This window comes from Schistocerca gregaria, chromosome 1, assembly GCF_023897955.1.
Source record: "Schistocerca gregaria isolate iqSchGreg1 chromosome 1, iqSchGreg1.2, whole genome shotgun sequence".
Taxonomy (NCBI): domain Eukaryota; kingdom Metazoa; phylum Arthropoda; class Insecta; order Orthoptera; family Acrididae; genus Schistocerca; species Schistocerca gregaria.
The window spans coordinates 897,805,562-897,821,764 of NC_064920.1; the positions used below are offsets into that span (position 1 = coordinate 897,805,562).

The following is a 16,203-nucleotide window of genomic DNA, read 5'->3' on the forward strand; positions in this document are numbered from 1 at the left end:
GATGCAAGTGGCACAATTGGATTAATTGGTAGTGGGGAGGGGGTACAGACAGTAAAAATGAAACAAAAGGATGTCTCCTAGCTGTAATGATTTTCCATTGCTCTATAAAATTTTGTGACATTTCAGAGACTAATAAAAGAAATGTACCAATGACGTACCACGACATAAGAAACCATAGAGAGAGGAGGGGGGGAGTGAGTTACATGTTATTTATCAAATGTTTTAAATGCAAACATATTATTACTACAGTCTCATTTACAGTCTTTTCAATGCTGTCTGCTGCTTTGGACATATTACACATGAATCTTTTTATTATACAGGGTGTTTCAAAATGACTTTACAACTTTGAAAGTTCATATAAACTAATTCATAATGTCTACAGAGGTGATTGTAGTGACAATTTGTAGGGAAATACATCAAGTTTTGTCTCGCATAGTTTGCGTGTGCCGAATCACACCATAAGGAGGCACTAGTAGCAATTATGTTAAAGATGGCTGCCTTCACTGGACCCGAGCGTGCTAGCTGTGTGTTTTGGTTTGAAGAATCCAAGTTGGCGACAACAGTTCAGCGTAATTTCCATACCAAGTGTGCTAAAGATCCTCCTAGTAGGCCTACAATTTATGAGGGGCCTAAATGTTTTGTAGAAATTGGGTGCTCAGTAAGACATGAGAAATCATCAGGTCATCCAAGCAATTCTGACATCATTGAGCAAGTGAGACAATGTTTTGTCAACAGTCCTACAAAATTGACCCAGCATGCATCTTGGAAACTGCAAGTCCCACATAGGACTGTTTGGCATGTGTTGAGAAACTGTTTGCATTTGAAACCTCACAGATCAACAATTGTACAAGCAATAAAAGCCAATGATAAAATCCGATGGGATGTGTACAGGATAACCAAAGGAATCTACATACATCTCTAGTTTAAGTTAAAAAAATTTGATGTGTTTCCCTACAAAATAACACTAAACCCATCTCTACATCTTCTTTCAATAAATTTATATTAATTTTTAAAGTTGTAAAGTCCTTTTTCTAACACCCTGTATTATATACAACTGATGACTATGGAACATGGTATAAGACTTGTTGTTGTTGTTGTTGTTGTTGTTGTCGTCGTCGTCGTCGTCGTCGTCGTCGTCGTCGTCGTCGTCTTCAGTCCAGAGACTGGTTTGATACACCTCTCCATGCTACTCTATCCTTTGCAAGCTTCTTCATCTCCAAGTGCCTATTGCAAACTACATCCTTCTGAAACTGCTTAGTGTATTCATCTCTTTGTCTCCCTCTACAATTTTTATATTCCACATGCCCTCCAATACTAAATTGGTGATCCTTTGATGCCTCAGAATATGTCCTACCAAGCGATCCCCAAGTTGGAGTATAACAACAAAATATCTGATGTGTTTGAACACTGGGCAACTGAAACAGCAATTATGAATCTGACTTTGACACAGACGCTGGAATAATGAAAAGTGTGTAAACATATAATGAAGATGTCTTCAGGATGGAATTAATGATTTCTTGTGAGCTAAAGGGTAGTGGAAAGCAGCGTGTGTCAGGCGCTTCCACAATTTCCTGTAATACTTAAGTGAGAAAGTAATTCTCGTGTACACCAAACCATTATTTTTGCCCACTTGTTGTTGTTGTGGTGGTCTTCAGTTGACAAACTAGTTCGATGCAGCTCTCCCTGCTACTTTACCCTATGCAAGTTTCTTCATCTCTGAGTAATTGCTGCACTCTACATTCTTCTGAATCCTCTTAGTGTATTCATCTCTTGGTCTCCCTCCATGATTTTTACCCTTCACACTTCCCTCCAGTACTGAATTGGTGATCCGTTGATCCCTCAGAACGCATCCTACCAACCGATCCCTTCTTTTTGTCAAGTTTGCCACAAGTTCCTCTTTTCCCCAATTGCAATCAGTACCACCTCATTAGTTGCGTGATGTACCCATCTAATCTTCAGAATTCCTCTGTAGCACCACATTTTGAAAGCTTGTATTCTCTTCTTGTCTGAACTATTTATTGTCCATGTTTCACTTCCTTACATTGCTACACTCCATACAAATACTTTCGGAAAAGACTTCCTAACACTTAAATCTATACTTGATATTAACAAATTTCTCTTCTTCAGAAACGCTTTCTTTGCCATTTCCAGTCTACATTTTATATCCTCTCTACTTTGACCATCATCAGTTATTTTGCTCCCCAAATGGCAAAACTAATTTACTACTTTAAGTGTCTCATTTCCTAACCTAATTCTGTCAGCATCACCTGATTTAAATCGACTACATTCCATTATCCTTGTTTTTCTTCTGTTGATGTTCATCTTATACCCTCCTTTCAAGGCACTGTCTATTCCGTTCAGCTGCTCTTCCAGATCCTTTGCTGTATCTGAGAGAATTACAATGTCATCGGCAAACCTCAAAGTTTTCATTTTTTCTCCATGGATTTTAATTTCTACTCCAAATTTTTCTTTTGTTTCCTTTACTGCTTATGCTATATATAGATTGAATAAAATTGGGGATAGGCTGCAACCCTGTCTTACTCCCTTCCTAACCACTGATTCCCATTCATGCATCTCAACTCTTATAACTGCCATCTGGTATCTGTACAAATTATAAATAACCTTTAGCTCCCTGTATTTGACCCCTGCCACCATCAGAATTTGAAAGAGAGATTCCAATCAACATTGTCAAAAGCTTTCTCTAAGTCTACAAATGCTAGAAATGTAGGTTTGCTTTTCCTTAATCTATCTTCTAGGATAAGTTGTAGGGTCAGTATTGCTTCACGTGGTCCCACATTTCTACGGAATCCAAACTGATCTTCCTTGAGATCGGCTTCTACCAGTTTCTCCATTCGTCTGTAAAGAATTTGTGTTAGTATTTTGCAGCCTTGACTTATTAAACTGATAGTTCAGTAATTTTCACACCTGTCAACACCTGCTTTCTTTGGGATTGGAATTATTATATTCTTCTTGAAGTTTGTGGGTATTTACCTGTCTCATACATCTTGCTCAACAGATGGTAGAGTTTTGTTGTGGCTGGCTCTCCCTAGGCTATCAGTAGTAGTTGTCTACTCCCGGGGCTTGGTTTCGACTTAGGTGTTTCAGTGCTCTGTCAGACACTTTACACAGTATCATATCTCCCATTTCATCTTCATGTACATGCTGTTCCATTTCCATAATATTGCGCTCAAGTATATAACCCTTGTATAGACCCTCGATATACTTCTTCCACCTTTCTGCTTTGCCTTCTTTGCTTAGAACTGGTTTTCCATCTGAGCTCTTGATATTCATACAAGCAGTTCTCTTTTCTCCATAGGTCTCTTTAATTATCCTGGAAGCAGTATCTACACTTGATCTCATAAATTAAGGATAATGTTGATACATGGTGAAACAATAGTCTGGTGGGTGGTTTGCAGGTTTAAATCACTTCAGGGTAAGACTGTCCGGTGCTTTTGACCTGCAGCCGTCGCATGGGGGCTCTGGCTGCAGTCCAATTACGCAGAGGTGTGTTGGTGCATGTCAGAGTACGGTGCAGTGAGTTAGTGTGCAGACATTTTCAGACATACTAATGGTGACTGTGTGTTGAAAATGGCTCAAAGAACACATATTTATGGCATTATGAGGGGTAGAATACTAGGGTGACTGGAGGCTGGTCAAACACAGCAGGTCGTAGCACGGGCCCTCTGTGTTCCACAAAGTGTGATCTCAAGATTATGGCAACGATTCCAGCAGACAGGAAACGTGGCCAGGCGCTACAGCATGGGACGTCCGCAGAGTACAACACCACAAGAAGACCGATATCTCACCATCAGTGCCCACAGATGGCCACGGAGTACTGCAGGTAGCCTTGCTCGGGACCTTACCGCAGCCACTGGAACAGTCATCTCCAGACACACAGTCTACAAACGACTGAACAGACATGGTTTATTCGTCCGGAGACCTGCAAGGTGCATTCCACTGATCATTGGTCCCAGGTTATGTTCATGGACGAGTCCAGGTAAAGTCTGAACAGTGATTCTTGGGGAACCAAATACCTACCCCTTAATGTCCTTGAAAGGGACCTGTATGGAGGTCGTGGTTTGATGTTGTGGGGTGGCATTATGATTGGTGCACGTACACCCCTGCATGTCTTTGACAGAGGAACCGTAACAGGTCAGGTGTATCGGGACGAAATTTTGCACCAGTATGTCCACCTTCTCAGGGGTGCAGTGGGTCCACCTTCCTCCTGATGGATAATAACACACGGCTCCACTGAGCTGCCATCCTGGAGGAGTACCTTGAAACAGAAGATATCTGGCAAATAGAGTGGCCTGCCTGTTTTCCAAGCCTAAACCCCATTGAGCATGTCTGGGAATCTCTCGGTCAACATATCGCTGCACGTCTTCAAACCCCTACGACACTTCAGGAGCTCCAACAGGCACTGGTGCAAGAATGAGAGGCTATACCCCAGCAGCTGCTCAACCACCTCATCCAGAGTATGCCAACCAGTTGTGTGGCCTGTGTACACGTGCATGGTGATCATATCCCATATTGATGTCGGGGTACATGCGCAGGAAACAGTGGCGCTTTGTGGCACATGTGTTTCGGGATGGTTTTCTCAACTTATTACCAATACTGTGCACCTACAGATCTGTGTCATGTGTGTTCCCTGTATGCCTATGCCATTAGCGCCAGTTTTGTGTAGTGCCACGTTGTGTGGCACCACGAGTGTATCTTACATTTGTCCTCTAGCCATCCCTGCTTAGCTATTGTGCAGTTCCTATATATCTCATATTTGAGACATTTGTATTTCTTTTTGCCCACTTCATTTACTGCATTTTTATATTTTCTCCTTTCATCAATTACGTTCAATATATCTTCCGTTACCCCACGATTTCTACTAGCCCTCACGTATTTACCTACTTGATCCTCTGGTACCATCACTATTTCATCTCTCAAAGCTACCCATTCTTCTTTTACTGTATTTCTTTCCCTCGTTCTTGTCAATCATTCCCTAATGCTCTAAAACCTCTGGTTCTTTCAATTTATCCAGGTCCCATCCCCTTAAATTCCCACATTTTCGCAGTTTTTTTAGTTTTAATCTACAGTTCATAACCAATAGATTGTGGTCAGAGTCCACATCTGCCCCTGGAAATATCTTACAAAGGCTACAATATCCAATATTAAGGGCTCACTTTTCTTGCAGAGAAGTCTGTTCATCTTTTGGTTTCTAATACCTATTGTGAGAACTTTCCTGATTCTTGCTTTGAACACAACAACCCCTTTACATTCAAATATGCACACATTTATTTATTTATTTATGTATTCATTTATGTATTTAGCATACTCTCTCCAAAGTGCAGCCTGACAGTACTGTATAAAGAAATCTCTGTAACATTAGTTTAATGGAAAGAGTCCTATTATAGATTGTTGTATATTTAAGTTTATAACCTTACTCAAACTCAGTTGAAACAGCAACAACAAACAAACTAAAGAAGAACATATTTTGTTTGGATCTTCACAGAGCACAAGAATTTATTACTGGTTCGTCTGATGGTGTAAGACATTATGGAGGTACTATAGAACGATCCGAAGATCAGTTTTCATCTGGTGATCTGGACACTTTGTTCCCTGAAAGGCTGCAACATAGGAAGGAAATGGTATTGTATAATTATTAAATACGTTCTGTTAACTGTTTTTATGGTGGAAAAGAAATCAGGTTCTTTATCATTGTAGACATTTATGAAATTTCACTATGTAGTGCTGTTCTTGTGAAAGTTTAAGTGTAACTTGTATAAGCAATGAGTTAATGGCTCCAACCAGGTGTTGTATGTGTGAGGTAATTGCCGAATTAAGGGAAAAAGACCAGTGCTAATTTGGTACATGATATAGTGGTTGAGGAAGAATCAATTTATGCAGAATGATATTTCTCTTTCAGAGCTACATTATTTTGTGCTGTGTTGTTGCAGAATGGAATAAAATTGTTGAGGCCTTTGATTACTGTTGAATCTCCAAGAGTCACTGATCAGAAATGAAATATCATATCACTTATTTAACTTTCACTGCAAATCAGTTTATTTTTAGCGTGATACAAAAAGGTGACTACAACAAAATATTGTTATATATCGAGGCCACTTGCAATTTTTACTACAGTGGAGTAGCCTCTAATCTGTGTTGTTGCTTTGATATTTCACATCTCATGAAAAGAACTGAATTGTTCATAGAATGTTTCTATATATAGTTTTCTGTTTTGATCTGCCAAGAAAGATAACAGCCTATAACTCTAAGCAAGAAAGTTATGCAGAGATATATTTTTAAAATTTTAATAATCTCAAGATCATTATGTAGCACTGAATCAGCACTCCGCCTCTCAATCATGTAAGTGTTTCAACTCCTCTTAGACTCTACAATCTTCTAGGTGTTCCTCTTGATATGCTGAACAGTAACATTCGTATATTGTTGAGATAACTTACTCTTTGCAACATCATAAGGTGAACCACTTTACTGAACTGGAAAAACGTATTATATGATCAATTTTGTTCTTTTCTGTGAATAGTAAGATAAGTATTGAATAAATCCACACATAATATGTAGTCTCAGTGCTTCTGTGTTGTAAATAACTTAGGACCAATACAAGAAGAAGTTGACAGTTTTTGAATACACAGTGTTCAGAATACTTTAATGGGAACACAGTTCCGATAACCTATACAGGTCCAGAGTACAAAGCCAGGCCAAGTCTAAGATTCAAACACAATTCACCCTGAGAGCAGAGTTGAAGTTACTACAAATAAATATGGTAGTGAAATGAGAGAGAGTCCACTCTGCTACAGGGCTATATAAAGTTCCTGTGTTGCTTATTGTCTTGAAATGGTGTTGCCCATCATTGGCATGCAAAGGCCCTGATGTGATGCTGCCTTCTGACATGCGACCATGTCTTTGCGTTGGCCTGCACCTGCACCTGCACCTCACTAAATGTTGTGGTAGCCATGGCAATTTTGCCAGTGCAAAACAAGAGGTAACATGGTGGGTTACCACAGAGCTCTCCTGTTGGGATCAGAGGGTCTGAGTTGGTCAAACCCTGGCATTGCTACTGGGGCTGCCCTGTGGTATAAAAGAAGACAACACCCATGGTCTCCTTGGCATTGGGGACCACTGCCCATGGTGTGGATAACAGCTTCCTGTCATCCGCTACTGCAGCAGTGACCCTGGTGATGCTGGGACTGCTGTGGGTGGATGCTATGTGGTGTGATGCTAGCTGCTGAGGATGCTGATGCAGGGTCAGGAGTTCTGTGGACTTCCGGCTCCCAGAGGGTTGTAGGCAAGGGGGAGCACAGTGCAAGAGGATGGACCAAGGGAAGAAGGGGCACCTGGAGAGGTGGCAGTGAGAACCGAAAACTAAGTTCTGATATATGGATTGAAACAGAGAGTGAACATGAGGGCAGCCCCACACACATGATCATAATTGATTGTGATTGTGCACCACCAGCATGTCACCTGTCCGCTGCTTGAAGAGTCTCCAACCAGGCTGATAGTGGACAACCACCGGAATGCGATGATCAAAATGACCAAACACATCTGGCCAGGGGGAGTCAAAGGCCCATAATATGGCTACTAACAGTGTATGTGAAATGGGAGCAAGCTGCAATGACGAGCAATCAAAATTCGTCCAAGATGGGGCCCGTGAAGTCCAGGTGTAGGCATTCCCAATGCAGCATGGGTGCCAGCCACATAGGTCTGTTGATCTTTACACTTGGGATAGGTGGCAACTGAGTATTCAATTTCCCAGTTGACACTGGGTCAGTAGACGTAGCGGCGAGCAGGCATTTTCACCCTTGATGACCCCCGGTGGCTGTGACATAAGAGCCAAAGGATGTCCACTGAAGGGAAGCTGGAATAACCACCCGGAATACAGTGTGTTCTAGCATCAACAAGAGTGTCCTATTGACGAAAGTCAGTCTGTGGTGCAGCATAAAACAATCAAAGAAAGGGTCCAATACATGGGCCAAAGTTCCGTCAGGCCACCTCCTTTAGACATGTTGCCGTGCCTGGCAGAGAACATTTGGGACAAGCACCAACGAAGTATTCTGTTTTCCCATTCATACCTACCTAGTAGACATAGTGGCAAACAAGCATCTTCACCTTCGATGACCCCCAGTGGCTAATAGTGTGAACAATACAACAGCTTATAATAGGAAAGCCTTCTGCTGCCTTCCGAGCTTCCACATCAAGATAAAAGCAAGATTTCCTCCTGGTCAAAACTGGTGTGGGGCCTTATAGGCAGAAGCAATAAAGTGTCCACAATGGATTGCTGAGCTGTCGTGCAAAAGTGAATCTCTAATGGTGGTGACTGAGAACAGACTCCACTGCTCCTGTCTGTTGGCAGTGTTGCATCTGTGCTGCTGGGACAAAGACAGAGACTAAAGGTTTGTAATCCCTGACATGATGAAATGTAGCACCATATAAAAACACATGAAACTTCCTTATTGCGTGAATAATAGTGAGGGTATCGTTCTCGGTTTGGAAATAATTCTGTGGACCACATCAAGCAACTTTGAAGCAATTGCAGTTGGCTGCTCCGAATTGTCAGGGTTGCACAGGGCCAGCAATGAAGGCTATCCTTCAAAGCCAGAAATGCTTCATCACATGCAGTCATTCAGAAAGCTGTGCCCCTTTTTTCAGTAATGGTTAGGAGGATGCACAGTGGTAGCCACTCTTAGGGTGAATTTATGATAACGCCTAACTGTACCTAAAAAAACATTGAGCTCGTTCTCGTTAGTGGGTCAAGGAAGGGTGTCAATAGCAGCAATGTGACTGTTCCCGCCAGGAGATAATGTGTTGGAGGTATTTAATAGAAAGTTGTCAAAAGTGAAATTTATCCAGAGTGCACTTGAGGCCCCTGCATCTTGCTCAGTTTGAAACGGAAGCTGAAGGTTCCACAGATGCTCCTCAGTGGAGGTAACCATTACCACAAAATTGTCAAGATAGTTGATACAGTGGGGAATGCATTATGTGAGTTACTCCAACTAATGTTGGAAAAAGTGCCAGAGCACTTGCTATCCCCAATCTTTTATACGTGTGGAGACCAGGGGTGTTGTTGATGGCAAATAAGTTCTGTAGTTTTTTGTTGAGTGGCAGCCTGCAGATTTAAATGGCATCCGTCCATCCTTGAGGGATGATGGTGTAGCATCCTTGGTTCAGAGTCTGCAGCATCTGTTGTGGCTAAAAAGTCCCACTCGAGAGTGACAGTCCCTACTGCAGTTTGCACATGTGAAATTTGAGGGACTTCGAACAGAAGCCGCTCTGTCTCTTCGCTTTGTCCTCTTCCTGATTTGTTCCTGTGTGCGTTCATCCTCTGAGAGCTTGACGCCATTGCGCACAGTTACTCGCCACTTGACACGGTCATCTGCAATGCTTTCCCAGCGATTTGAATTGATTCTGGTCTTGGTCAGGTCTCTCTTGCAGACATCCTTGAAACGAAGATGTGGTCGTCCCACTGACCTTACGCCTTCCTGAAGTTTGCCGTACAGCAGCTGTTTCGGTATCCGTTCAGGATCCATGCACCTGACATGTACCAACCATCTTAGACGTCGATGACTCAGGAGTGCAAAGTTGCTGGTTGTGCTTGCACGATGAAAGACTTCGATGTTGGGTACTCTATCTCTCCAATAAATCTGAAGGGTCTTCCATAGACAGTCGAGATGGAACCTGTTGAGTCGAGATTCATGCCTAGAAAGAGTTGTCCATGTCTCACAGCTATAGAGAAGGGTGCTTATAACACGAGCATTGTAGACTTTTAATTTAGTTTTTGTGGTAAGCAGTCTGTTGTTCCATACTCTGTTTTTCAATCTAGCCATGACAGATGATGCCTTTGCGATTCTGTTAGTAAGTTCAGTGTCCATGGACAAGTTGCTACATATTGTGGATCCCAAGTAGGTAAAGTCATCAACTATCTGGAGAGGATTGCCATCAATGCTAATGGATGGAAGGTTGATAGTGCTCTGCGCCATGATCTTAGTCTTTTGAAGGCTGATGAGTAGAACAAACTTTTCACAGGCATTTGATAATTTGTTGATTATATACTGCAGCTCATCTTCTGTGTTCGCTACTAGAGCTGCATTGTCCGCATATAACTCATGGATAACAACTGCATTTACTTTCGTCTTGGCCTTGAGGCGAGCAATGTTGAAAAGATTTCCATCAGACCTCGTATGTAGATACATTCCCTCCTCACAGTCTTGAAAGGCAAATCTGAGCAGAAGGGAAAAGAAAATCCCAAACAATGTAGGAGCTAACACACACCCGTTTCACACCGCTATTAACAGGGAATGCTTTTGATGTTTTACCATTGAAGCAAATTGTTGCTTGTGTTTTCTCATGGAAAGAGACAATTATCTGCAGTAGTGTAGGTGAGCATCCAATCTTCTGCAACAGTTTGAAAAGCCCATTTCTGCTCACTAAATCAAATGCTTTAACAAGGTCAATGAAAGCAATATAAAGTGGCCTCTGCTGCTCACGACATTTCTCTGGTAGCTGTCTTAAGGAGAAGATCATATCTACCGTTGATCGGCCAGACCTGAAGCCACACTGAGATTCTGGGTAGATTCTGGAAGCTAAGATCTGTAATCGCATTAGGATGACGCTTGAATAAGCTTTCCCGGCTACACTTAGTAATGAAATGCCTCGGTAATTGTTACAGTCACTTCAGTTCCCTTTCTGTTTAAATAGAGTAACCATCCTTGAATTCCACATACTCATTGGGACATAACCTTCTTCCCAGCTGGTTGTGATAAGTGAATATAAATGTTTGAGAAGAACAGACTTGTTATACTTAATAACCTCTGCAGGGATCCCATCTTCACCTGGGGCCTTTCCGTTAGCAAGAGAATCTATTTCTCTACTAAGTTCTTCCATAGTAGTCATTGCATCTAGTTCTTCCATAACTGGCATTTGTTTGATGGTGTCTCATGCATCCTTGCTAACTTCATTCTCGGCTGCATACAACTCGAGGTAGTGTTCAACCCAGCGTTCCATTTGTTTGCCTCCATCAGTAATGACTTCACCCGTCTTGGACTTCAGAGGAGCTGTTTCTCTGACAGTTGGTCCAATTGCTTTCTTAATACCAACATACATTGCCTTAGCATTCCCAGAGTCAGACAATTTCTGTATACCTGCACATAAATTCAGCCAGTAGTTATCTGCGCATCTCCTGGATGTTTGCTGTGCCCTGTTCTTGCTTTTCGTAGGTCATCTCGAGTTCTTTCATTTGGGTTTCTTTTGTAAGCAGGCAGGGCTTTCCGTTTAGCCTCAGTGACTGGTTCCATCTCTTCCAAATTTTGCTTGTACCAGTCCTTATTTCTTTTTCCTTTTATTCCATAGGCCAATACTGCTGAGTTGTAGATTGCACCCGAGAGTATTGCCCATTTCTTATCAACATTCCTTTCTGCTTGCACGTTTCCTGGGAAAGCACTTTCAAAATTACTGGCAAAATCCTGCTTTCTTTGTGTGTCATGAACATGATCTGTGTTGACACGGGGATGACCGCTCGGTTTAGTGTGGTGACATTTCTTAGGAGCGAGCCTCAATGTGCACGCCACTAGGGCATGGTCTGTGTTGCAATCAGCACAATGATAACTTCGTGTCAAGAGCGCATTTTTGAGACCAGTACGCCTAGCTATGACTAAGTCAAGTTGGTGCCAGTGATGAGAGTGCGGGTGTCTCCAAGACACCTTGTGCTGATCCTTAAGCTGGAAATATGTGTTTGTGATACAGAGTCCATAAAAGCAGCAAACTTCAAGCAGTCTCTGGCCATTTTCATTCATTTTTCCCACCCCATGATGTCCCAGGTAATTCGGCAATATGTCGTTATCTGATCCAACTCTACCATTAAAGTCCCCTAGAATATACAGTGTCTCAGTGCTAGGTACCTTAGCTATTCTGTCACTGAGTAAGTCATAAAACAGATCCTTCTCTTCCATGCTGGATGATAAGGTAGGAGCGTACACATTTAGGATGTTGACAGTGCCACTTGAGGAGCATATTTTGAAATCAATAATTCGCTCTGTTCCACCAGATGGTGGCACAGTACAGTCCAGGAGGGCGTTTTTAACAGCAAATCCTATGCCATGAAGTCTTGGCTTGTCTTGAGACTTCCCCTGCCAGAAGAATGTGTAATTATCCTCCTTGATAGAGCCCGCGTCTGGAAGCCGCGTCTCCTGCAGTCCCGTGATGTCTACATTCAAACGATGGAGCTCTCTGTCAATTACGGCAGTCTTATGGATGAAATCAACGTCTTGGGCATCGTCAATGTACCTTGGACACATGGTCCTAACATTCCAGGTGGCAATACGAAATAGTGATTTCTTTATTATTTCATTTTTGTTGTTGGTAGGTGTACTATATCAAACCGCTTGTTGAATATTACTTCTAAGCTTCGCACACCCCATGATGCAAGCGGATAGTGGCGGGACAGCACCTTATTGGCTGGGGGCTGCCCACTTGAGGCGGGCGGTAGCTGTCCAATGAGATCCAGTAATCTCTCCCACCGTCGGAAGTGGCCCCTGGCACTCAAGTCTTACGCCAATCAGATAGAGCTTATAACCGGTAACTGCCTCTTCCCGTGTTGTGCCGAAGTCCTTGGATGTCACTGAAGTGTCCTCTCCAGGATGATACAAGCCTGAGCGATGAATATGAAGACACGTGAGTTGCCCAATCATCACGGTCTCCCTCTCGACCTAAGTGATAATATCCAGAGGAAAGGCAAGCCAATACGTCTGGTATCACTTTGGTTGCAGGAGCTGCCGAAAGGGGATGTAGTACACCTTCCAACTGCCTTTGGGGCCTCACTCCAGATTTTCTTTCAGGGTTTTCTCCCTTAGCCTTCATCCCTCCCGAGACCAACCACAAGGCAGTGGTGTGTTAAGGTAATTAGAGAAAGAAAAGGAATGGTAACTGAGGAGAGGGTAGGGAATAGGATATATAGGATACAGGATATAAGATGGGTCGTTGTGAGGCACACTTTGTCTGGCTCCTCTGCTGAGACCTGCCCGGCTAGGTTGGACTTGACAGTAGCTACGCTACCGGCGATATAGCTCTCAGCTTCCTTGGAGCACACAAACTCTCCTGCCCACACAGACAGTGCTGCGATAAGGTGGTGCCTCCAATAACTCCACCTTGGAAAAACAATGTCCTCTCACCTGTTTTGTCACCAATTCCTCTGGACATGGGATGGAATATGTGTCAGCCACAGCCTGTGTATTGATCATCACCTTAAAATCAATACATAGACAGAGTTTTCTGGGTGATTTCTTTAGGATTACAAGCATTGTAGCTTACTGGCTGAACAAAATAGGTTCAGTTACCTCTAAAGCTGTCCACCTGTCAAGTTACTTCTTATCTCGATCACAAAATGACAGTGGCACCAGCTGCGTATGAAAAAAATGAGGTTGTGCCATTGCTTTAATCCTGCAAAGCCTCGGAAAAAAATATCCAAAAAACTGTCGTAAAGTTCATCAAGTTCCCGGTACAGTGCATGCTCAGATACCTGATTAATCAAATCGATAACTGTGAATCCAAATGCAGTGAAAGCACCCAAGCCAAACAAGTTTTCCAATATGTCCACCATCAATTGTCTGATAATGTGGATCTTTTGTCTGTTGTTGGTAATAAGATGATGTGTTGCTGGAGACAATACATGAGAACTGATAAGAAATGCTGAGACACATTGATTTGCAACTGAAACAACTTTCCATTGATTTGCACATTGATTAACGTCTTGTTAGGAATCACCACAGTGTTATCACACGTAGGTCTGATGACATTAATATCCATTGATTGGGGGGATGAGTGTGCAGCACCAGCAGACAACAGTTGACATACTGCTGCAATGTTTCCTTTCTTCTGACAGTGGTGGCAGAAACACAAACACTTGAGGTAGTCTGGCCAGTCATGGTGAACAAAACAATCAAGGCATGACAGAAGGGGGTTGCAATAATCAGCATGCCGTGGACATGGGGTGTACAAGTGGGCTGCTTTGCTGTGCTTCCTGCCTCAGAGCATGCACCCAAACCTGAGTGCCTGTTGCTGTCCAATTTGACAGTGGCCATGTCTGCCCAGGAATCCAATTGGCAGCCAGCCACATGAGCAAATTAAAATGATTGAACAGTAGAAATGACCTTGACCTTGTCCAAGGAGGGATCTTCAAACTGTAGTGGCCCCTGGTGTACCTCTTTATCATGGACCGACCTAATGAGTGCGTCTTGGACCAGAATATCAGTGTACAACTCCATACGTGGAGAGATAACAAAGCAGCTTTTCTGACTGACACCCTGCAATTCAGCAGCCCAAGTGTGATATGATTGATGAGGTTCTTTCCTTCACTGATATTTATTCCAGACTTACGGAAATAACATACATATATAATGAGATGACAACAAGTGACAAATTTTGTCAAAAGAGAGGGAAGCAGGTTCCTGAAGTGAGGCCAATTTTCCTAACAAGTGGCATGTTGGGAGGGGAGGAGGGGGGGGGGGGGCAATCAAGAGAGAAAAACAAGCCTTAATGCTAGTGGCATCCCCTACCTGGAAGACAGTGAAGTGTTGCCATAAGTGCTTCTCATATGCCTCCCAGTAGCTTACAGATTCATCGTAGGTGGGGAAGGGAGGTTGATGGGCTGGCAGTTGCTGTGATTTTGCCAATAATTGAGTTAACACCCTGTTCAACAATACTGTGTGTTTCTGCTGTTGCAATTCCAAATGCTGTTGGCTTTCCAGCTGCTGCTGCAGCAGGCTTTGAAGCACCACCTTAAAGGACATGCTGGACATCATCGTCAAATGAACAAGAGACACACATGAAAAGTGCAGTTGCTCTTGTCAACTGAAACTGTAGTCACTCTTGTCAACAATCATGTTGCAATTCCACACACAAATAAGAATCTTGCACAAAATGATTCAAAAGAAAGCCTTTTAGAAATAACATTTAATATATAAAGTGAAAGTGAAAGCAGTAATATTACATACATGGTGGTCCGTTGATCGTGACCAGGCCAAATATCTCATAAAATAAGCGTCAAACGATAGAACTATAAAGAACGAGCGTCAAACGAAAGAACTATAAAGAACGAAACTTGTCTAGCTCGAAGGAGGAAACCAGATGGCGCTATGGTTGGCCCGCTAGATGGCACTGTCATAGGTCAAACAGATATCAACTGCATTTTTTAAAATAGGAACCCCCATTTTTATTACATATTCATGTGGTAGGTAAAGAAATATGAACTTTTTTCACTTCGTGAGAGATGGTGCTGTAATAGTCACAAACATATGGCTCACATTTTTAGACAAACAGTTGGTAACAGATAGGTTTTTTAAATTAAAATACAGAATGTAGGTACGTTTGAACATTGTATTTCGGTTGTTCCAATGTGATACATGTACCTTTGTGAACTTGTCATTTCTGAGAACACATGCTGTTACAGCGTGATTACCTCTAAATACCACATTAATGCAATAAATGCTCAAAATGATGTCCGTCAACCTCAATACATTTGGCAATACATGTAACAACATTCCTCTCAACAGCAAGTAGTTCGCCATCCGTAATGTTTGTACATGCATTGACAATGTGCTGATGCATGTTGTCAGGTGTTGTCGGTGGATCACGATAGCAAGTATCCTTCAACTTTCCCCACATAAAGAAATCTGGGGACATCAGATCCGGTGAACATGCGGGCCACGGTATGGTGCTTCGACGACCAATCCACCTGTCATGAAATATGCTATTCAGTACCGCTTCAACCGCAAGCGAGCTATGTGCCGGACATCCGTCATGTTGGAAGTACTTCGCCATTCTGTCATGCAGTGAAACACCTTGTAGTAACATCTGTAGAACATTACATAGAAAATCAGCATGCACTGCACCATTTATACTGCCATCAATAAAATGGGGGCCAGTTATCCTTCCTCTCATAATGCCACACCATACATTAACCTGCCAAGGTTGCTGATGTTCCACTTGTCGCAGCCATTGTTGATTTTCCATTGCCCAATAGTGCATATTATGCCGGTTTATGTTATTGCTGTTGGTGAATGATGCTTCGTCGCTAAATAGAACGCGTGCAAAAAATCTGTCATCATCTCGTAATTTCTCTTGTGCCCAGTGACAGAACTGTACACGACATTCAAAGTCATCGCCATGCAATTCCTGGTGCATATAAATATGGTACGGGTGCAA

General features: G+C 42.5%; 1 protein-coding gene across 2 annotated transcripts in view; it reads left to right on the plus strand.

The window, feature by feature from the left end:
- LOC126274306 (solute carrier family 12 member 8) overlaps positions 1 to 16,203 on the plus strand; it is a 167,968-nt gene that overhangs the window by 118,681 nt on the left and 33,084 nt on the right. For both annotated transcript variants that reach the window (XM_049977103.1, XM_049977102.1), the window contains exon 10: positions 5,504 to 5,639. In XM_049977103.1, the coding sequence (XP_049833060.1) occupies positions 5,504 to 5,639 (136 nt within the window). The remainder of the gene's footprint in view (positions 1 to 5,503; positions 5,640 to 16,203) is intronic.